Source organism: Rosa rugosa, chromosome 4 (assembly GCF_958449725.1).
Source record: "Rosa rugosa chromosome 4, drRosRugo1.1, whole genome shotgun sequence".
In the NCBI taxonomy this organism is placed as follows: Eukaryota; Viridiplantae; Streptophyta; class Magnoliopsida; order Rosales; family Rosaceae; genus Rosa; species Rosa rugosa.
The window spans coordinates 18,689,240-18,712,685 of NC_084823.1; the positions used below are offsets into that span (position 1 = coordinate 18,689,240).

At 39.9% G+C, this 23,446-nt stretch overlaps 1 protein-coding gene and 2 long non-coding RNA genes across 4 annotated transcripts; 2 read left to right on the forward strand and 1 right to left on the reverse strand.

Moving 5' to 3' along the window:
- Nucleotides 1–5,967: 5,967 nt before the first annotated feature.
- LOC133745634 (uncharacterized) lies at nucleotides 5,968–6,513 on the forward strand. Its single transcript, XR_009863686.1, has 3 exons — nucleotides 5,968–6,067; nucleotides 6,174–6,252; nucleotides 6,418–6,513. It is a non-coding gene; the product is annotated as an uncharacterized LOC133745634 (long non-coding RNA).
- Nucleotides 6,514–6,634: 121 nt separating this feature from the next.
- Nucleotides 6,635–17,699, forward strand: LOC133745636 (uncharacterized). The gene is made up of 4 exons (XR_009863688.1): nucleotides 6,635–6,711; nucleotides 6,838–6,882; nucleotides 17,278–17,379; nucleotides 17,456–17,699. It is a non-coding gene; the product is annotated as an uncharacterized LOC133745636 (long non-coding RNA).
- Nucleotides 17,700–17,900: 201 nt separating this feature from the next.
- Nucleotides 17,901–20,427, reverse strand: LOC133745628 ((+)-neomenthol dehydrogenase-like). 2 transcript variants are annotated; one of them, XM_062173738.1, is made up of 5 exons: nucleotides 20,273–20,427; nucleotides 19,954–20,200; nucleotides 19,632–19,697; nucleotides 18,721–18,894; nucleotides 17,901–18,557 (listed from the first exon to the last, which is right to left on the reverse strand). In XM_062173738.1, the coding sequence occupies exons 1-5, from the start codon at nucleotides 20,290–20,292 to the stop codon at nucleotides 18,180–18,182; spliced, it is 885 nt and encodes a 294-aa protein (XP_062029722.1). In that variant the 5' UTR covers nucleotides 20,293–20,427; the 3' UTR covers nucleotides 17,901–18,179. The 2 variants fall into 2 exon arrangements, with proteins under 2 accessions (XP_062029722.1, XP_062029721.1); XM_062173737.1 differs by having other exon boundaries at nucleotides 18,721–18,897.
- Between the last annotated feature and the right edge of the window lie 3,019 nt (nucleotides 20,428–23,446).

A 23,446-nucleotide genomic window follows, 5' to 3' on the forward strand; every position in this document is an offset into this window, starting at 1 on the left:
TCCTATTACAACTATAGAAAGTAATCCTAGTTTGGTAAGGCACAAACAAATTGAATATCCTTCTACAGATTAGGATTTTTGAAGTTAAGTGGTTGAGTTGTGTTTTGGGTTTTCAGTTGACAGAAGACTGCGGTGAGACTTTGTAACATGTTTTTAAGTACGTGAAAGATGAATGTTCCAATTCAGTGCTTTCTTGTCAAGCTGTAGTTCTATACTTGTATATGTGTTTTGATTGTGCACGTTGTTTTATGCATGCATGTGTGTCTGTTTAGTATTAGCTGGGTTTATTTCACATATCTTTACTAATGAGAGGTTATCGAACCCAACATATGCTTGCTAATATAATTACTTGAATGTCATGATTGTCACTCATAAGTCTTAACGAAGTGCTGATGCCGGTTTAAGGATTACAACTATGTCAGTAATTTCATAGAACCAATACTAGCTAGTTTTCATGTTGATGACTATTGTATGAGACTTTATGTATGCAAACAAGTACCTATATGCATCAACTAATTCTGGGAAATTGAGATGAATTTATTGCTAATATGGTTAGGGAGTACTTGCAGAAACTACAGCAGAGCTGGCAGCTTCACTCTCATTATCAGCTGCTAGGAGAATAGTGGAAGCAGATGAGTTTATGAGGGCTGGTTTATATGATGGATGGCTTCCCAATCTGTATGGCTACCATGTTTACTTTTTGTCATTACTCCCATGTTTACTAGTATTATCGATGCTTTGCTTGAACTCATCCGATACATCATACATGAATTATACATTTCATGAGTCTCCCGCTGTTGATTTGTTTCCTTTACGACGGCAGGTTTGTGGGAAACTTGCTAAAAGGGCAGACTGTTGGTGTGATTGGAGCTGGTCGTATAGGGTCTGCATATGCCAGAATGATGGAGTCAAAATATAACAAGAAACAAGAGACAATTTTGGCTGAATTACTTTTTGATATATCATTCACCTTACAAGAAGGAATTATATACAAATTACAATTGTGTCTAATAAGACAAGTACTACTCCTAAGGCAAGTAGTAAATCTAATAATACTACATATATTACAGAATATTACAGATCACATAATATTACAGAATATCTACATAAATAAGGTAAGTATGACTCACGCCAACACTCCCCCTCAAGTTGGCGCATACAGATCACGAATGCCCAACTTGCCAAGTGAGTCATGAAATGCCTTGCTCGATACTGCTTTCGTGAGAACATCAGCTAACTGTTCTTCTGAGTGGACAAACGGAAAAGAGATAAGCTTAGCATCAAGCTTCTCTTTAATGAAATGTCTGTCAACCTCAACATGCTTAGTTCTATCATGTTGAACTGGGTTGTGAGCAATATCCACCGCTGCCTTATTATCACAATACAAATCCATGGCTCGTTTGGGTTTAAATCCCAAATCACGAAGTAAATTTCTCAACCAAAGTAATTCACAAACTCCATGAGCCATACCTCTATACTCTGCTTCAGCACTTGACCTTGCCACAACCTTTTGTTTCTTACTTCTCCAAGTAACAAGATTACCACCTACAAAAGTGAAGTAGCCAGAAGTGGATTTTCTATCTGTAACACAACCTGCCCAATCTGCATCTGTATAACCACTAACATCCAGATGATTATGCTTTGAAAACATCAAGCCTTTTCCAGGCGCAGACTTTAAATACCTCAGAATACGAATCACAGCTTCCATATGAGTTTCACTTGGATTATGCATGAATTGACTCACAACACTAACTGCATATGCAATGTCTGGCCGAGTATGTGAGAGATAAATTAATCTGCCAACTAATCTTTGATAGCAAGCTTTCTCTGTAAGAGTTTGATTAGGGTACTCAGCCAGTTTATGATTCTGCTCAATAGGAGTATCAGCAGGTCTACACCCTAGCATTCCTGTCTCTGTCAACAAATCAAGCTAATATTTTCTCTGGCACAAGAAAATTCCTGAACTCCCCCTGGCGACCTCAATCCCCAAAAAATATTTAAGAGAACCAAGATCTTTCATCTCAAATTCTGATGCAAGCAGATCTTTTAATCTTTCAACCTCCTCTGAATTATCACCAGTAATTATCATATCATCAACATAAATAATCAAGGCAGTTAATTTACCTTCACTGCGTTTCAGAAACAATGTAAGGTCAGAGTTGCTCTGCTTGTACCCAAACCGATGCATAGCTTGAGAGAATCTTCCAAACCAAGCTCGTGGTGATTGTTTGAGTCCATACAAGGACTTATTTAACTTACACACAAATCTACCTCTTGTGCTTGCCTCATATCCTGGTGGTAGATCCATATAGACTTCTTCAGATAGCTCTCCATGAAGAAAGGCATTCTTTACATCAAACTGTTGCAAAGGCCAATCTAGATTAGCTGCTAGAGACATCAACACTCGAACAGTATTAATCTTTGCTACTGGAGCAAAGGTCTCCTCATAATCCACGCCATATGTTTGAGCATATCCCTTTGCAACAAGTCTTGCCTTATACCTGTTCACTGAACCATCTGCATTGTGTTTGATAGTAAACACTCATCTACATCCAACAACTCTCTTTCCTTGTGGAGGTGGCACCAACTCCCAAGTATTATTCTTCTCCAATGCCTCCATCTCTTCATTCATCGCTTGAGACCATTTGGGATCCTTGAGAGCATCCTGCACTTTACTGGGAACACATACAGAGGATATTTGATTCACAAAAGAAGCATGGGATTTGGATAACCGGTGGGTGGATAAAAAGTTAGCTATGGCATACTTAGACTTAACATCTAAACTTGGCTCATATTGACGAGTTGGTTTACCACGGGTGGACCTAGGAGGCAAAACATACACACTATCACAATTATCAGAGTTAGAAGAAACACCACTAACCTCAAGATTGGGACGCTCCTCAGGGATTGGTTGACAAGGGTTATCTGTATCTAAGAGGGGTGGAGGAGCTTGGCCTTCTTGGAGGGTAGACGATTCGGCAATTGTCTCTTCTGTTTCGGAACTCGCAATGCTCTGTTCGGCAGTTGCATGGCGAAGGGTAGACGATTCAGCAATTACCTTTTCTGTTTCGGAATTCGCAATGCTCTGTTCGGCAGTTGCATGGTGAAGGGTAGACGATTTAGCAATTGCCTTTTCTGTTTTGGAACTCACATTGCTCTGTTCGGCAATTGCCTTTTCTGTTTCTGCAGGAGTGTCATTGGCTTCAATGGGCTGAATTTTAATCCCGCAAGACTTCTCTTCCAAAAAAGTGTGTTTCTCCCCCTGAAGTGAAGGATTGATGGGAGAAAAATAATATGCATCCTCATAAAAGGTTACGTCCATGGTAACAAAAACTTTCTGTGTAGGAGGATGAAAACACTTGTAGCCCTTCTGATGAACACCATAGCCCACAAATACACACTTTAATGCCCTGGCATCGAGTTTGGACCGTTGATTCTTAGGAACATGGACGAACACAACACACCCAAAGACACGAGCAGGGAGATTAGAAAACGAAGGGACAGACACATGATTTGAAAGGGCAGCATAGGGGGTTTGACCATTGAGAACAGAGGAAGGTAGCCTATTGATGAGATGACAAGCAGTAAGAATTGCATCTCCCCAAAGATACTTAGGCATATGAGCACTAAATAGAAGAGACCGAGCTATGTCAAGAACATGACGATTCTTTCTTTCTGAGACCCCATTTTGTTCAGGGGTTTGAGGGCAAGTAGTTTGATGAATAATCCCATGAGAATGAAAGAATTGGTGAAACTAAGAATTGACAAACTCCCCCCCATTATCAGAACGAAAGACTTTAATTAATATTGGCTCCAAATTGATTTTGAACAAGAGCAAAAAATTCTTGGAAAGCAGAGAAGACTTCATATTTGTGTTTCAACAAAGCGACCCAAGTAAGACGGGTATAATCATCAATAAACAAAACAAACCAATGTTTGCCAGACAAGGTTGACTCACGGGAAGGTCCCCAGACATCAGAATGAATAAGCTCAAAAGGAAAAGAACTCCTAGTAGTACTTAAAGGATAACTAGTACGATGACTTTTAGCTAAGACACATGACTCACAATGCAACGTAGACTCATCAATGCCCAGAAACAAGGATGGCATAGATTTCTTCATGACACTAAAGGAAGGATGTCCCAATCTCTGATGCCATAGCCATAACTCTTCAATTTGATTAGTAACCCTAGTCGAAATCAAAGCTGCTTGGACTGCCTTCTCCGGCTTCATTCCGGCAAACATGCAATCCAGATGGAATAGTCGACCCCTCAGATAACCCTTGCCGATTATTTCCCTGGTGAGGAGGTCCTGAAAAATCACATACAAAGGAAAAAATGTTACAGAACACCGAGACTAAGTATTAAGCTGAGGCACAGATATAAGATGATGAGAGAGATCAGGGACATAAAGAACATCATGTAGTGTCAAAGAAGGGGTGAGACGAACAGACCTTATTCCTAAAACAGGAAAAGAATCACCATTGACATTGACAACAGAGGAAATAGAGGGTGGATTGAGAAAAAGGAAGAAACTACGATCATAGGTCATATGGTCAGATGCTCCAGAATCAATTATCCAAGTATTGCCACCAGTAAAGCCATAAATTTTTAAAGCAACTCCAATCTTACCATTACCACCGCAACTTACGGATGCGGTATCCTTACCAGCAAAGTTGGTGTGATCTAATTTTGTCACCGCATAGTAATCTTGGTCTTGAACAAGACGACCAGCAGCCTTTCCCTTAGGTTTGTTGTCCTGAGGTCGTGGCCTATCAAAGTAGCCTGCTGGAAAACCAACCAACCTGTAACAGTTTGCTTTGATGTGGCCTGGATTCTTGCAGTAGTTATAAGTCAGACTTGAGGAGAACACGGGGGAAGAAGGAGCTTTCACCATGGTGAATATGCAGCGGAAGGAAAAACAACAAAGTACTTGGAAATATAAGAAGGCAACGGTGATGAAATGATCAAAGGACAACGAACAAATCCAAGCACAAAGAACAAGAGTCAAGGATCAAAGGACAATGAGTCAGAGTCCAGGATCAAATCTCTGCTTTGATACCAAGTCAAAATATAACAAGAAACAAGAGACAATTTTGGCTGAATTACTTTTTGATATATCATTCACCTTACAAGAAGGAATTATATACAAATTACAATTCTGTCTATTAAGACAAGTACTACTCCTAAAGCAAGTAGTAAATCTAATAATACTACATATATTACAGATCACATAATATTACAGAATATCTACATAAATAAGGTAAGTATGACTCACGCCAACAGATGGTAATTTCCTTGGTCCAACATCTTGAAGCTCTGGCTAGATAGATATGATCCTGGTTGCATGATATTTATGTTAGTCTAGCGATTAGCATACACTGACCTATTAACAGGACCGTGAAGTCGGAAGTATTTGATGCTAATTCTTAATCTAGAGATACTTTGTTGGTATTGTGCTACCACATAACTGAGAGTCATAAGAAGATTTAGGTAACTATTGGTACCTATCCATATGCTCCACTGCATTTAACGTGCGATCATCAACTACAATTCTATTCATTGTTGAACTTAATGCTTGGACAAATGACTTATATAATTTCGACTGTGTGATGGATAAATCTACTAAATCAAATGCACACTACATTCAGTTCCAATCACAGCACGTACTATTCTTAACTCTTTTTTGCACTTCTTTACTTACATGGTCCACCATTTGGGTCGTTGTTTCCTTTCTTTTCCTGATTCTTTACAAGTTCTCACTAATGATCCTATTGACTGATTCTTTCCATATCAGTGTGCTTTATTAAGTATGCTCATGGGACTAAAATCTGTGTTGATCTCAACAGGTTGAAGGTTTCAAGATGAACCTAATTTACTATGATCTGTAACTGGCTACGCGACTAGAAAAGTTTGTTACAGGCATGTCCCAGTCAGTTTATTGCATAAATCATGGTCCCACTATTTCCTGTTCCAGCTTATGGTCAGCTCCTACAAGCCAATGGCGAAAGCCCTGTGACTTGGAAAAGAGCAGCAAACATGGATGAGGTGCTCCGAGAAGCAGATGTGGTATGGCGCACACACAATATCTCTCTCAACCCCATCCCTTTGTTTTTCAATTTTTTGGTCTCTTTTTATGGGGTGTTTAATTTGTGGTTACTGATTCTCATACTAGATAAGCCTTCACCCAATTCTCGATAAAACCGCTTATCATCTGATCAACAAAGAAAGATTAATTAGCAACGATGAAGAAGGTGAAGTTTGAACTTCTTTTTTTATTATTTTTTTTATTTCTAACTCTCATGTGAATAGTTATATGCAATATATGTGTACAGGAATATGCAATATATGTGAATATACACACACGTGAATAGTTATATGTATCTACGTGAATAGTTATATGTAATATAAGTGTACAGGAAGCAGTCCTTGTTAACTGTAGCAAAGGGCCTGTGGTTGATGAGGTTGCTCTTGTGGAGCATTTGAAACAAAATCCCATGTTTCGAGTTGGTCTTTGACGTCTTTGAGCATTTCAACCCACGTTCTCGGTTGAATTCCGTTATTATTGCAGACACCGTCTCTAACATCTGATTGGTTCACCAATGGTGTTGTATCAGGATGAGCCTTACATGAAACCTGAGCCTTACATGAAACCTGGGCTTGCCGACCTGAAGAATGCCATCGTGGTACCTCACATTGCTTCTGCCTCCAAGGTATTATGGATTTGCATTGTTGAAAGTTTGGATGGTTAAGAGATCAAGACTTATTTTCTTTCTTTTCATCAAGCTTAGTATACTGAAAGTAACTGTGTCCCGATGTTCCCTTACTTGTTTATGTAGTGGACTCGAGAAGGAATGGCAACATTGGCTGCTCTTAATGTCCTGGTACGTCACTAATATGACTATTGGAGAATGTAAAAAAGAATATCAAGATTAAGATCATCTGAAATAGCTTACATAATTTAAATATGGGTTGAAAAGAATACACTTTGGCACCAAAGTACTGACAACAATTACAATGCTATGGTTTAGGGTACTGACAACAATTTATGCTTTGGCATCAAATTCACACACACCTTTTAGATTAAACCCATTCTATAAGATTGTTTTAATATACACCCAAACCTATTAATTAGGTTTATCTAAAAAAAAAAACCTATTAAATAGGATAATTATTAAAACTCATTGTTGTTAAGAATTACTAAAGTTGCCACCATCCCCAAACTTTCTGTAGATGCAACTCTTGAAAAGGCTGCACAAAGACATCGCTAAGAATTAATCAACTCTTAATTCCAGCAATTGAAATCAATATCTAGGGTTGGAGGTTATGTAATCTCCACATTCAAAAGCTTGAATTATAGGAAAATTCTACAATGTGTTAACGTATGACATGCATACAATTGCCTTAAAAGTGGTCAAATGAGTCCTCAAAATAGTAATATTAGTCCTCAAAGTGGTAACATGAGTCCTTAAAGTGGTAAATTTTCTTAGTTACCACATGAGTCCTCAAAATAGTAATATTAGTCCTCAAAGTGGTAACATGAGTCCTTAAAGTGGTAAATTTTCTTAGTTTACCACATGAGTCCTCAAAATTAGGGGTGGGCACAAATGACCGAAAGACCGAAAAACCGGAAGGAACCGATCCGGCCCGGACGGTCCAGGTCGGGTTTTACACTGAAAATTACTGTTTTCGGTCCGGTTCGGTCTCATATGTAGAGTTGCCGGTCCGGTCCTGGTTCCTGACTTCCGCTGAACTCTTGGACCGAAAAACCCGAACACTACAACAAGTGGGCTTTTTTTTGTTTTGAGAATAACCACAAGTGGGCTTTGGATACCATTTTACATCTTTTTATGCCCCCACGTTTTAATTAATCCCAAGTTGGTGACAGCACTCAATCATGAGTGCTATTTTAGTATTTTTTTTTCTCTCCCTCCCTCCCTCTCTCTTTGTCTGTCCCCTCTCTTTCTTTCTCTCTCCTATTTTTTCTCCATCTCCCGTTGTAGAGAGCAGTAGCAGCCTCTTATTCTCTTAATCATTAACCATATCCTTCAGAAAATCAGACATGGTCTCCTCTCTCTCTGTCCTATTCGGGTGATTTTGAGGGTGCTTTTGCGGGTGATTTTGAGGAAGCAGACAAGAAGGAAGAGGAGGAGGGAGAAGGCGGTGGTGGCTGCGAGTGAGACGAGGAGATGGGTGCGGTGGCTGAGAATGACGGGGTTGGGTGATTGGGCACATCGTGAGGTGAGGAAACTGCGTAAAGGTCGAGTCTTTGGGTGTTGGGTGTGATGTAAAGGTTGAGTCTTTGTTAATGGTGGGTTTTTTCAGAGGAGGAGGAGGAGGAAGAAGAAGAATAAGAAGCAGGAGGAGGAGGAACCGAAAGCCCGGATGAACCGGCCTGTTTTGTGTCGGTCTGGGTTTAGGCCGGTCCCCGTTCTCTGCATTTGCAAGTCCGATCCGGGTTTAGCTTTGCCGGTTCCGGTCCCGATCCCTGTAAAAGCAGTGCCGGTCTGGGACCGTGCCCAGCCCTACTCAAAATAGTAATATTAGTCCTCAAAGTGGTAACATGAGTCCTTAAAATGGTAAAAATAGTTGATATATGAGAAATGTTAACATACCATAGCTTTACCCTGAATTATAGGTGCCTAAGTCATTCTCTGAATGATTTATGTACAAATTATGAACTCCCTGAATGATAGGTACCTAAATCATTTGCTTATGTTAAAACCCACACGATGTTTAACACCTGAATGATAGACAAAATTATGCAATTTTACCTATGGTTCATTCTACCTAAGTTATTCCCTGATTGATAGGTACAAATTGTGAACTCCTAAATAATAGGTACCTAAATCATTTACTTATGTTAAAACTCACATGATATTTAACACTTGTATGATAGGAAAAATTATATAGTTATACCTATGGTTCATCTAGAAATACCAAAATTAGCAAGTGAAAGTCAATGACAAGTGTGTTGGATTATTCTATTTCATTTCCATTAAATGAGGTGAAATGAATATTCTACTAAAAAGTCAACGGTGTTCAAGTAAATCCAGAATATGTGTTTGGCCCAAACTCTAGGTTACTTGACCTAGTTGTAATAGGGTTTTTGAATTAGAGATATTCTTGGAGATATTCATAGATATCCGATTAATTATTGTACGATTATCTTTCCTTGTACAACTCTGATTCTATGTCTTATAATCCTCTATATAAAGAGACCCCTATTATCAATGAAAGCACGACTCAATTCTCTCCCAATTTCAGTTTTCCTTAAACACGTTATCAGCACGAAGCCCTAACCCTGAAACCCTAAATTGGTAGCCTTCAAATCCCAGAAACCTTTGCCGCCCACCTTGAAGCTCTCAACTCCAGAAGCCCAGAACCTGCGGTGCCACCCCCAGAACCGGCCAGAAAAACACCGAACCGGTCCCAAGAAGAATCCGAAGATCTCCTGCCCGGTTCGCCCTTTTTCCATCAACACCGTCATCTTCTGTCAGGAACTGAAACCCTATCCGAGAATCTCGGAACCGGGAAAAAGATCACCGGAACCGGCCAAAAACATTCAAAATCGGCCAGCAAAACCTCTGATATCCCTAGCCGGTCTGCCATCTGCCAGTCCTTGCACCTGCAGCACCACCGAGCCTAACGTCAGGAGCCCAGAAGAAGAAAGCTCTCGGCCTAGAGGCCCACTAACCCAAGCCCAGAAGCCCGCAGACATCAGCATCCCTTGACACGTCATCATCCACGACAGCACAGGGACCCATTGTCACGTTAGCAACCGGACCCCACTGCCACGTCATCAGCCAAACCCACTACCACGTCAGCATCCGGACCCTACCCGCCACATCAGCAAGGACCCCACCTCCATGTCAGCAGCCGAACCCCACTGCCACGTCAGCAACGGACCCCAGCGCCACATCAGCACTGGTCAACGCTAGTCAACTCCGGTCAACATCAGTTGACCGTTTCCGGTCAACTTTCAGGCGACTTTTCCAGCCACTTTTTCGGGCACTTTTCCGGCGACCTATTTCGAGGTATTTTTTACTAAAAGTTCCCGTTTTTTGAGTTTTTATTCAATTTCTTTTCTTTTTCTCAGGGACTTGCGAACTCCCTTCTTCTACCCCCCCCCTTTCTTCATCATAGGGGAGACCTAATTAAGCCGAACTGTGGGGATTCGTGCTCACTCCAAGCTTGAAGCTTGCTAAGATCTCCAAACTTAGAGTTTGTAGAGAATTTATGATCGACCACTTACGTCATTGTTTCGATCTAATCCAATACCTCTTGGAATTGAATTTCTTGGGAGTGATTACGCTCAGAAATTTTATATACGTTTTTGTGGTAGCTTTTTCCGCTCCAAAACTAACCCTTTTTCTTGTTCTCTTTCAGGATGAGTAACCTGAACAAATTGGACTTTGCTCCATTAAAAACAACTAGCTCGGGATATCATAGGTGGGTTCGTGATGTCCGCCAGCATCTCAAAGTCGATAGAATCCTGGATACGAATCTCAAGCCTAGCCAGGAAGTGTTAATTGTTGAGCAAGCTCAAGCTTTGGAAGCCAATAGAGTAGCCTTAGAGGCAAATAAGGTGAAAGCCATCATCCTAATGACTCGTCATATAGATGATTCGCTCCAGTACGAGTGTATGAATGAAGAAGACCCTAGAAGGCTGTGGGTCTCACTCGAAGAAAGATTTGGCAACGCCCGTGACTCCCTGCTTCCTGACCTAGAAGTCAGATGGCATAGCCTCCGCTTATGTGATTTCAAGTCAGTTCTTGACTACAACTCGGAAGCACTTTGCATTAAATTCTTAATGGAATTCTGTGGTAAAGAGATCACAGATGCGATGTTGATTGAGAAGACTCTCTCTACCTTCCCCATCTCTGCATTGATGGTTGGTAAGAACTATCGAATCGATGTTACTGCAGGACGGATCACAAGGTCTCATGAGCTTATTGGAGCTATGAATGTCGCTGAAAAACATGACAACATCCTTGTGAAGAACTATAATTCGAGATCCGTGGAAACAGAGCATATTCCAGAATCCAATTATAGTCGCGCCCCTAAGGCCCCGTTTGGGATTGCTTCACTTTAAAAAAAATCAGTTTTTGTTCAAAATTTTAGATTTTATTGTGTTTGGTAAATAAATAAAAAGCAGCTTTAATTGAAAGTTATAGGTCACTGGCAACAGATTTTAGAAGCAGCCCAGAGGTTGCTTTTAGAAGCTGTTGTGGATCAAAACACGCTCTGCAGTTGTTTTATGTACTGACAGCACTTTTAAAGATATTATTTACCAAACACGAAACTGTTTTAATTCACAGCTGATTATTCTCACAACACAGCAGCAATAGTTTTTTTTTAAGTCACAGCAATCCCAAACTAGCCCTAAGAGAGGGCGCCAAGAGCGAAACTCTAATCTTAGGGATACTTCTAGATGTTATGGTCCATATAATTTCTCTACTTGGGAAGGTAATCGCCAAATTAGGTGAACATGGAACCGAACACGAAACTGTTTTAATTCACAGCTGATTATTCTCACAACACAGCAGCAACAGTTTTTTTTTAAGTCAGAACAATCCCAAACTAGCCCTAAGAGAGGGCGCCAAGAGCGAAACTCTAATCTTAGGGATACTTCTAGATGTTTTGGTCCATATAATTGCTCTACTTGGGAAGGTAACCGCCAAATTAGGCGAACATGGAACCGAAGATGTCAACGTGGAAAGAGAGGGAGACAACGCCTCTGGCCATGTTGGTGGCGCCACCAACACTAAGAGTCATCTAAATGACGCTTTCAAAGCGCCTCAATCAATGGAGTCTGAGCACAAAGATGTATGTTCTCGATAAGGAGTATCAGGTCATTGGGCACACATTTGTAGAGCTCGTGAAGAAATTGTCACCGCCTACAAAACATATTGTGAAGCAAGAGAAGCTCACTATGTGGAACAAGAAGACCAAGAAGATGATCTAGAGTAAAGTGTTGAAGACTACGAATCTGGCTGGGATCAATAGATCGCCAATTCTGTTTAAGTCTTTATTTTTCCAAGAGATGTAATAGGCAATTGCCATATACTTTGTAGTAGATGCCAATGGTTTAGTCTTTCTTCAAAGTAGGCTCACCCAAAGTAAGTGTGATGTCTAGGTAGGTTCTGAGATTAGTGGTACATAAGCGAGCCTTGCTCCACCGACTACCTTTGTTTTGCATTAGCTAGCATTTTAGATTAGATTTTCTTTGGTCAAAGAGACAATGATGTAACTCCGTTGGATTATGAATAAAATTTCGAGTTCTTTTCATGACTCCATTTTGATTATGAGCATATTTCTTTGTGACTACGATGGCTGAGCCATCAGTATTAGTTCAAGAACATGGAATAGCCCAAGTTCCCCTTGCCAAATGGCACCTTGATTACTGTCACAGAAACTCTCTACGCTCCTAGGGCAAATCACACCTATGAATATCCAACAGATTCCATGCGAAAACGCATGTAGAGAACTGAAATAAGTTCCTTTGCAATACCTCTAATGATTGCGAACAAAGGCATATCTTAGAGAAGTTTATGTGTCTCTCTAGTGGACTCTATGTCACTATTCGAGCTATTAAATCCAATAAAGTCATGAGAGAAGATCTCTTGGATTTAGACACATATTGGCTTTGTCACGACAGGATAGGTCATCCTGGTCATGATATGATGATCCGTCTACTAAAGACTTTACATGGACATCCTTTCCTTCGAGCGAAACGAAGCATGAATCAAAAGTTGATTTCTGGACTAAGTGTGACCGCCGCCGCCGTCCGCCGCCGCCGTCCACCACCAGCCTAAGGCTGGCATAGTCCTTATCCATGACGCCATGGATAGCGTACATCATGGTGATGACACCCCAGGTGATGTTGCAATCATCAACTTTGCTTCAAATAATGTTTCAGATGCTTAGGCCCAACCAAAATCCTCATTGGTTGATTCTAAGGCCTCTCGCTCGTTTTACAAAGCCCGTTCCTTGGGGAAATTAGGACTGAGACCGTCCTATGCAAAGGATATGAAAACACTCGTTCTGTTCTTACATAGAATCCATGGGGATTTTGTGGACTGATTCAACCAACCTGCGGACAGTTAAATATCTCATGATGTTGGTTGACACGCAAACACGCTGGTCACGTGTTGTGCCATTGTCCACTTGTAATGTTGCGTATATTACACTCCTAGCACATATCATATAACAACGAGCTCAACACGTGACCAGTGCATATCATATAACAACGGGCTCACTCCTCGGATCATCCTATTCCGTCAATTGGACTAGGCGATACTAGAGAGTTTACATCGAAGACTTTCGATGGTTATTGCATTGGGACTGATGTTGGACATCATATTCCCATGAACACACCCAAATGGTCTCACGGAAATGACTACGATGGTAGTCCGGATATTAGTAATGCGCACCAATCTCCTTAGATCCGCTTGGGGTGATGCAATATCGCATGCAGCTATGCTAATTCATCTACGACTTATCGCCACTCAATGTATCTCTGCGTTACAGCTAGTGATTGAGTACAAGTATCGTACTTACGCATATTTGAGTGTGCCATTTATGTGCCAATTGCGCCGCCACAGCGCTCTATGATGGGTCCTTGCAAACGAATGGGCAATTATGTTGGATTTGAGATTCCAACAATCGTCTGCCACTTAATGCCCTTGCTAGGCGATCTCCTTGTCGCTATTTGCTGATGTCACTTTGATGAGATAGTCTTCCCGTCGTTAAGGGGAGATAAGAACACGAATGTTCAGCAGGAACGACAGGAATTGTCGTGGCCGTCCCCACTATGTCTCATCTCGATCCCCGTTAAAGTGACAAGATCACACAAATATTCTACAAACATGCCTGCAAGGAACGACGTCCCTACGAGAGGACGTAGCGCCACCCTACACGGAGGAAGGCATGGCACCAATGCCAAAAAGAGTGGCACTCTGGCGTTACAGGCCATGGCCCTAGCTAGGATGCGTGGGAGGCCCGTGGGTTCGAAGGATACTTTGGCACAACTCAATCCTTGGATCATCGACACTCAAAATCCGTCTCATGAGTATCTTCCGGATTATGGTTATCGTTGGGGGACGCCTCAACGTAAGAACATATTCCTGAGAATATAGAGCTCTATGAAAATTACACTAGTGTATATGAGATGTGAGATAGAAACTCCATCATAATTGATGATGCAATCGCGCATTTCGTTGCCCATGAGTTTGTTGAGTCCGATGATATCAAACCACGCTTCATTGATGAATGAATGCCAACATAGAGAAATTTGGCCTAAATGGAAAGATGCGATCCAGGTTAAGTTGAATTCTCTAACGAAGAGGAAGGTTTTCGAGCCAGTGATGCCAGCACCTCCTAACATAAAACCTGTTGACTAATGGGTCTTCGTTAGAAAAGCGTGTTGAGAAAAAGAGATGGTAATCTCGCTTTATGGCACAAGGCTTCTCATAAAACGCCCTGGAATCGACTACGATGAGACATATTCTCTCGTAATGGATGTCATTGCACTCCACTACCCTGTCAGTTTGGTAGTTTCTGAATAACTGAACATGCAGCTTACAAATGTGGTCACTACGTATCTCTATGGGGATCTAGATACGGAATATTCATGAAGATTCATGGTGGACTTCATTTACCCAAGTCAAGTGGCTCTAGACCACGGAGCGCGTTTGCAATAAGATTGAAACGCTCACTAAAGTGACTACTTGAATGGGAAGGGATATGCCCGCGCGTTTCCATAATAAGTTTCGGATTCTATCGCGTTTCATGTTAGACATGATCTTCATTGGAAGCTCTTAAAGAGTTAAGGGAAACCGCTGAACACTTGAAATCTGAGTTTGAGATGAAGGATTTTGGGAGAACACGATTATATCTCAGTTTGGAACTTAAGCATCGTGTTGATAGACGCTTAGGCATTTTGACAAGGTCAAGCCTTCAAGCACCCTCATGATTGTCCGTAGTCTTGATCCTGAAAAGGATCCTTTTTGTTCGAAGGATGATGACGAAGATGTGCTAGAGGCAAAAGTGTCCTACTTAAGTACAATAGGCGCATTATTGTACTTAGCTCAATGCACAAGACCGGACATCTCATTTCCAGTGAACTTGTTAGCTAAGGTATAGCTCTGCACCAATGTGACGCCATTGGATTGGTGTAAAAGATATCTTTCGGTACTTGAGATGTACGATTGATATGGGCTTATTCTATCCCTACAGAGAGACGATGGATTCAGACCCATCACACACCAAGAATGCCGCCAACATTGGCTTGCGTCCTTTATCCCCATCCCAAAACAACATGTGTTTTGGAAGGTTTCGCTGATATTGGGTATCTCTCTGACCCACACAAAAGTTATTCCCAAACTGGTTAAGTGTTCGATCACCATGGGTAAGACCGCGATATCTTGAAAGTCTACAGAATAGACCCTAGTCGCTATATCTTCGAACAATGCAGAGATTATTGCTCTTCACGAAGTGGTTCGTGAATCTATATGGATTGGATCCATAGTTACACATGTTCGAATAATTGTGGTTTGAAGTCTACCACAGATAAGCCTACAAGCATTTAGGATAATGCTGCTTGTTTTAAACAAATGAAGCAAGGCTACATCAAGAGCGACAACACCAAGCATAATCAGCAACAACAAACTCTCCTCAAGATCAAAGTGAACTAGGTTTGATTTGAGGAAAGTATGGCAAACTTGCTCACTAAGTCATTGCCTAAATTCCACTTTCGAGAAACATGTTGGTAGCATCGTTTGTGGAAGTTATCCGAACTCCCATGACCATTGTCATCAGGGGGAGATGCAGACATCAGGGGGAGATGTCTACATGTATGGTCTCGAAACGTGAATGGTGTGTTGTGCTCTTTTCCCCCTTCGACCAAGGTTATTTTTGTCCCACATGGTTTTTGTTACTCAGAAATGTTTTTAATGAGGCAACGAGAGGAACACCACGTTTGGGCGACACAAGGGGGAGTGTTAAAGTAAATCCAGAATGTGTTTGGCTTAAACTCTAGGTTACTTGACCTAGTTGTAATAGGGTTTTGAATTAGAGATATTCATAGATATCCGATTAATTGTATGATTATCTTTCCTTGTACAACTCTGATTCTATGTCTTGTAATCCTCTATATAAAGAGACCCCTATTATCAATGAAAGCACGACTCAATTCTCTCTCAATTTCAGTTTTCCTTAAACAAACAGCTATATTTGAGGAATATTTTACCTATTCAATCAGAAGGGTAAAATAGTCAAACTAAAAAAAGGTGAAAAATCATAATTAGACTTAAAACCTATAAGGAATGTTTAATTATGTGAATGAGTGTAGATTAAAAGAAAATATAGGAATGAGTTTTTCCAATAGGAGCTTCATTTTTTGGGTTTTTTTTGTTGAAGGAAAATCAAGTCTTGTGTGCCTAATCAAACTAGGAGTAGTAATAGGAGAGAAGGTTCTAGAATTCCTAATCCTACTCGGATTAGTATTCCTTGTAACATTAGAATATGTACTTTGTAACCCTATATATAGGGCTCCTATTCTCAATAATGATATACAATTTCTCTCTTCAATCTCTCTTGATTTCTCTCTTCCTTAAACACGTTATCAGTGAGGGGGTTTAAGCGAGGAAAATTTGCGACGACTCAATTTCCTCACTGATGATTATCAATGAGGAATTTAGACTTTTTGTGAGGAATTTCATTCGTCACATTTTTCGTTTTCTCTTGTAGTGTGTGCCAAATCAAACTAGGAGCAGTAATAGAAGAGAAGGTTCTAGAATTCCTAATCTTACTCGGATTAGTATTCCTTATAACATTAGAATATGTACTTTGTAATCCCTATATATAGGGCTCCTATTCTCAATAATGATATACAATTTCTCTCTTCAATCTCTCTTGATTTCTCTCTTCCTTAAACACGTTATCAGTGAGGGGGTTTAAGCGAGGAAAATTTGCGACGACTCAATTTCCTCACTGATGATTATCAATGAGGAATTTAGACTTTTTGTGAGGAATTTCATTCGTCACATTTTTCGTTTTCTCTTGTAGTGTGTGCCAAATCAAACTAGGAGCAGTAATAGAAGAGAAGGTTCTAGAATTCCTAATCTTACTCGGATTAGTATTCCTTATAACATTAGAATATGTACTTTGTAATCCCTATATATAGGGCTCCTATTCTCAATAATGATATACAATTTCTCTCTTCAATCTCTCTCGATTTCTCTCTTCCTTAAACATTTTTCTAATTTTTTTCAAAGGATATCCAGTTTGGTCTGATGCGAAACGGGTAGAACCATTCCTGAATGAGAATGCTCCACCACCAGCTGCCAGTCCAAGCATTGTTAACGCCAAGGCCTTAGGTAATAATATCTATAAAACTATCAATGACACGCACAGAGGTCGATTTTCTTTGCTGAAAACTCTGTCTCACTGCAGGATTACCAGTTTAAAGGCTTTGAGCATTGATGTAAATGGCCACATTTTGAGCCTTCCTGGTGCAAATGGAGCAATTGTTATGCATGGAACCAGGCTCTAGCGATACTGTGATTATCTGGAGTTCTAACAAAAGTTGTATATTTGAAAGATGAATGTGGTCAAACGTGTATCTACTATGTTGTCTCATAAATACTGGCTTCAGAATCCTGTTATATATAAGAGGTTACTTATGAATGCTTCAATCTATCTGCGCAACTTGGTTAGACAAGTTGGCATCAGCTGGTTACTTATAGTTCAGGCTTTTCAAGATTAATTGATAAAACTTTGGTTAGGCAGCAAGTTCTTTTAGATCTAGTCCACTTTTCTTGATTTTCCATTCTAAATGCCGGATTGCATTTCAAGTTTAGCATATGTTTTTCGCTTTCTCTAGAAACTCCAAAGTAAAGAAATCTGAAAGACCTTTTGGTATGCGATGATTTATTATATTTTATCCAAATCTTAATCTCAACACATATTACACAATGACTCCAACAATAAGGGAAGAATTGAAAGGCAGGAACAAACTACAAAGACAAAGTCCAAAAACGTAAGTCTCTCAACCTCAACCTATATATCTCAATTTTCAAGTAGTCTCATAAAACTGGATAACCCAAATAGTTTGTAAATGATCATAAGTAGGATCATTATTCATGAAAGCAGAAAGGGCCTCTATAAACTTATATGCTTAAAATGGTGACAGTTCCTTCCGGATAAAGAACTGGCCAGTAGGACTGCCATTGGGGAGCAGCGCCAGCCTGACAATGCTTTCGGCACCTTCGTCAATGGTTAAGATGCCAGATTTGCAGTTTAAATCTGTTTTGGTGTAACCAGGGCAGACACAATTGATGTAGAAACTTGGATATTTCTTTGCAAGAATTCTAGTGTATGCATTCAAGGCAGCTTTTGAGACTGCATAGGCTGAAAAGTATCGAGGCCAGCCTTTGGTTTCCACCAAACCTTGTTTGAGATCTTCTAGTAACTGACTCAGTACTGCATCTATTCTCTTTTCTGTTAGGCTCTCAGCATTACTTAATACATCTTTAGGCCATCCATCTGGAAAATCCTGAAACAACATGAAAAACAGAAGAGCTTTAAATTGATTTTGACTTTTAAGAATAATTGCATTTACATATTCACAAGTTTGCAGCAACCTTATTCACAACTAGTAGAAAGTTTGATTTTCTTAGGAGAATGTGAAAAATAAAAGTAGCTTTTGTTGTTCATACCGATAACTTAGCAACACCCGCAGAAACAATAACTAGTCTTGGTGAATCGGACAGCTTGAGTAGGGGCAAAAGTGCCTCTGTCACTCCTTTCGTGCCATAGTAGTTTGTTTTCAGGCATTCTTCCGATAACTCGTAGTTTGGTGTTGAAAGTTCACTCCAATCGACTTCTTCAAGCTTCTGCATCAAGGTGAAGAAAGTTACTAATGGAAGACGACTTGTCTTCCAAATTTGAAACTGCAATGTTAGATATGGCAGATTTTATTTGAGAACCTCTAATAATAAACTCGGCTGCATCCAAATTTAAAAGATTCATATCAAACGCATAGATAATACGCAGCTTAAGTTTCAACTTCAGCTCGTATCATATAACAGATGCTGGAATGGTCTTAGAATCTGAAGGAACAAGTTCTTTTTTGTAAGAAGGGGAATACATGGACGAAGTCAGGAAATTGCTGATGGAATTAGAGGTTGTGTCTTGGAATTAGCATGTTCGAAAGAAAAAGAATCTAATTGCTCATGGCTTGGCTAGGAGAGCTTTAACTTTAGTTCAAGCAATGTATTGCCAGGAGGCTGGGCCACCTTGGCTATTGTTGATTTATGTGATGCAAACAATGGTGTACGTAAGAGCTTGAAGGGGCAGTTCTCATATTCATATTTGGAGACTGTTATTACCTAAAAGCTAGTTCATTATCGCAGTAAAGATCATTCTTAATAAAAATAAATAAATAAATAAATAAAATAAAAAAGAAGAAGAAGGGGGAGTACATGGCAGTGAACTACATAGATCTGTTTAAAGGCCATTTACTTTTAGAAGCCAAATAAGGACAACAGTTATTATCAAAATTAATGTTGCATCAAGCAAAGTCATCAATATACTGTGAAGAAGATACATAGGGTATATGGAATCTTACCTTACCGGCTACTGCTCTAATAGCTTCACGGTTTATTATGCATCCAACCACTCCTGCATTGTTTACCTACAAAGTCCAGAATCCACCATTTACATCTATGTTATCGTTAAATCAACTTCCAAAACAAATTCAGGCATGTATGCTCGATATTTCATGAACTTTTCAGTCCCTTTCATCTGATTAACCACAAAAAAACTTCCAGTTAAATTCTAATGGAGAGCATCACAATAAAAATACTGAGCAATAAAAATCAACTTCAGATTTTAAGACTGTCTTATAGACATATGACAACTGAGTTTGAGAAATTAGGGTCTTATCATACCAAGATATCTAGTTTCCCAAATTGGGTTTCGACAAAATGTGCAAGGGAAGCAATACTATCTGGGTTTGTCACATCAAGCTGATGAAATACCACAAGCTCAGAGAGGCCAGACTCTTTCAATTTTTCAACAGCTTCAAGACCCCTCTTTTCATCTCTAGCAGTTAACACTGTCATGATCCCATTTGTAGCCAACTGTCTTACTACTCCAAACCCAACTCCTTTATTAGCCCCTGTGACAACTGCATACCTGATGGAATAATAAACCTCTATTACACAATGAGAAATGTGAAAGTCGCTTTACAAAAGAACCAAGAATTACCTCTTTTTGGCTTCTGCCATTGTTGATGTTCTTTCAGCTTATTACTAGCTTTTTAGTGGAGAAACCACACATAAACAGCTGGACTTTATAGCTAGATTCAGCTTAATTGACGTATTACCATTGTCTTCAGGTTTTGCATGCAATGAGGTCATCAATTTGGGAAATCTTAATTAGATAGTTTTGTATGCAATGAGGTCATCAATTTGGGAAATCTTGATTAGATAGTTTTGTATGCAATGAGGTCATCAATTTGGGAAATCTTAATTAGATATTGCCGATCAATTTCTTACCAGACCCCGTTTTTTCTACTTGTTGAATAAATGATGTATGGCCCCTCTGACTATTCTCTCTGCCTTTTGGTCAAAACTAGAGCTCCAAATAAATTTGACAATACCATGTTTGGGGATAAACTTGAAAATGGACCTTTCTATTAATCCAAGCAAAAGAAATAAGTATTATGTTATTTCTGATTGTCACAATTCAATCTAGAATACCTTTCCCTCAGAACATAGAGCAGTATAATTCTCCCTTGAGCTTCCTCCTCTTCTACGTATTTCAAAAGAGACTTCAACTCTTCAAATTCTCCTCAACACTGTCCAATGCTTTAAGCCTCACATTAGCTAGATTACTGGGGTGTAGGGGACACTTCCTCTTTACCATCATATGAGCCTTTGAGTACAGCACTTTTCCCACATTTAGCTCTTCATATTGTCTTGAACTGGGAAAAGCGTTATATAACATATATATATGCTATGTTTTCAAGCTAAAATCAACCAAAAAGTTTGTAACGAAAGCACAAAAACTTCCGTTCACTAGAAAGCATGCGAAGAACAACATAGAATCAGATCATATATCTCACATTCATATTTAACAACTTCTTAAGTTTTTAACTTAACAAATAGAGACAGACAAAAAATATCATAAATTAAATTGGCTAATACTAACACATTACGCATATATAGGTTTAGAAATGACAATATATAATGGATTGAGTCTGTGAATTTAACATAAATTTAATCAGGACATGCGAACTTGATCTCGAACTCTGGGAAACAAGTACTGATCAATATGTTAAGAATATTCTATAATTAATATTGTAATTATGTGAATCTTTAGGAAATCATTGTAATATTCCTTGTATCCCTAACTTGTAGGGATTTACTTGTTGTACAAGAACCTAGTCTGTATATAATCTTCTAGTATCAATGAGAATATTATTCCACCTCAAATATTTTTCTTACATGGTATCAGAGCGGGCCTAAAAACCCTAGCTCTCATTTTATTTGCGCCGCACCACTTGCTGCGTTATCTTTTTCATCATCTTCTCATGGCTTGTGCTTCTAAGTTTGCTTTGTCACCAGTTGCCCCTAATAAGTGGATTATCGATAGTGGAGCGACCAATCATATTATTAACTCACCAAAGTTGTTCGCAAGTTGTCAGAAGAATACTTCACTACCACCAGTTTCTTTGCCTAGTGGTGCCAAGGCTCATATTTCCATGAAGGGGTCAATTAAAATCAATGATGCCTTTTTTCGAGATGTTCTGTGTGTGCCTTCATTTGATGTCAATCTTTTATCTGTTGGAAGAACTATAGATGACTTACATTGCTCGGTAACTTTTTTTCCATCTTGGTGTATTTTGCAGGACTTGGCTTCGAGGACGATAATTGGTGTGGGTAAGCGACGAGGAGACCTTTATTATCTTGTGGCTCTAGCTTCCATCTCCTCATCCAAACACCCTTTTGCTTCTCACCTTACCATCTCTTCCGACCTTTGGCATCGCCGTTTGGGGCATCCTTCTCCTGCCCGTTTACAATATATAGCCAATGAGTCGCTTCATTTTCATTTCGATTCCAACAGTAAGTGTGAAATTTGTCCTTTAGCTAAACAAACTCGCCAACCTTTTCCTTCTAGTTCAATATCAACTTCTCGATGCTTTTCTCTTATACATTGTGATATTTGGGGACGACATACAACTCCTTCACTCAATGGCACTCATTATTTTTTAACTATTGTGGATGATTTTTCTCATTTTACATGGGTTTTCTTAATGCGCCATAAGAGTGAAACACAACCTTTGCTTCGAAAATTTTTTGCTTATGTCAAAACTCAATTTCAGACTCATGTTCAACAACTACGTACTTATAACGGGGCGGAATTTCTTTCTTTACAGGATTTTTTTCTTGAACAAGGGGTTATTTTTCAACATTCTTGCGTTTACACACCCCAACAAAATGGTGTTGTTGAACGCAAACATAGACATCTTCTAGAAACTGCTAGGGCCCTCCGCTTCCAATCTCACTTGCCAATTGATTTTTGGGGGGAATGTGTTCTTACCGCTGCCTACACAATTAATCGACTTCCTACACTTTTATTGAATAAGAAAACCCCATTAATTTGAAGTTCTTTATCATAAGCCTCCTGACTATTCTCGAATGCGTGTTTTTGGATGTGTTGCTTTTGCTACTTCTGTTCACCCAGCTTCAAAATTTGCTCCACGAGCTCAAAAATGCATTTTTCTTGGGTATCCAATGGGCCAAAAAGCTTATAAGCTCTACAATCTAGAAACAAAGAAAATTTTTACCAATAGGGATGTTCTTTTCCTTGAAGATACCTTTCATTTTCCTCCCCAAACTCATTCTCCTTTTTCTCCTTCTGATCCCGTGTTACCTAATCCAGTCCCAGATTTACAGCCATCATCTTCCTCTAATGTACCTGTGTCTCACTCTCCACCATTTTCTGTCGCACACGAGCCCGATTCAATGACTGAACCGGCCCCTGAAGCGCCTATGCCTACCCCTAACCCGGTGCTTGACCCCACTCTTGAACCCGCACCTGAACCCGTGCTTAACCCTGTGCTAGCACAAGCGCCTGAACCCGCGCTCCGCCGGTCCCAACGTTCCCATGCTCCTAATACTCGTCTCCGTGATTATGTCTGCTCGCAGGTGATTCTGCCACCACACCATTTATCATCTCCTCCACCAAGTCCTCCACCAGGTACGCGTTACCCGCTTTGTAATTTCATCTCTTATCAACGGTACTCATCGTCCCATCTTTCTTATGTTGCTTCCATCAGCAGGGCTGAGGAGCCCTCTTCTTATGCAGATGCAGCCTCTGATCGTAAATGGCAGCAAGCAATGGACGATGAACTTGCCGCTCTCAATGCCAATAATA

Excerpts from the sequence above, each read along its gene's own strand:
- LOC133745628 (XM_062173737.1), bottom strand. The coding sequence starts at position 20,292 with ATGGCAGAAGCCAAAAAGAG. Across the intron at positions 20,201-20,272 it reads ATGGCAGAAGCCAAAAAGAG|GTATGCAGTTGTCACAGGGG; the intron begins GTAATTCTTGGT and ends TTATTCCATCAG. Across the intron at positions 18,898-19,631 it reads TTAGAGCAGTAGCCGGTAAG|AAGCTTGAAGAAGTCGATTG; the intron begins GTAAGATTCCAT and ends ACCTTGATGCAG.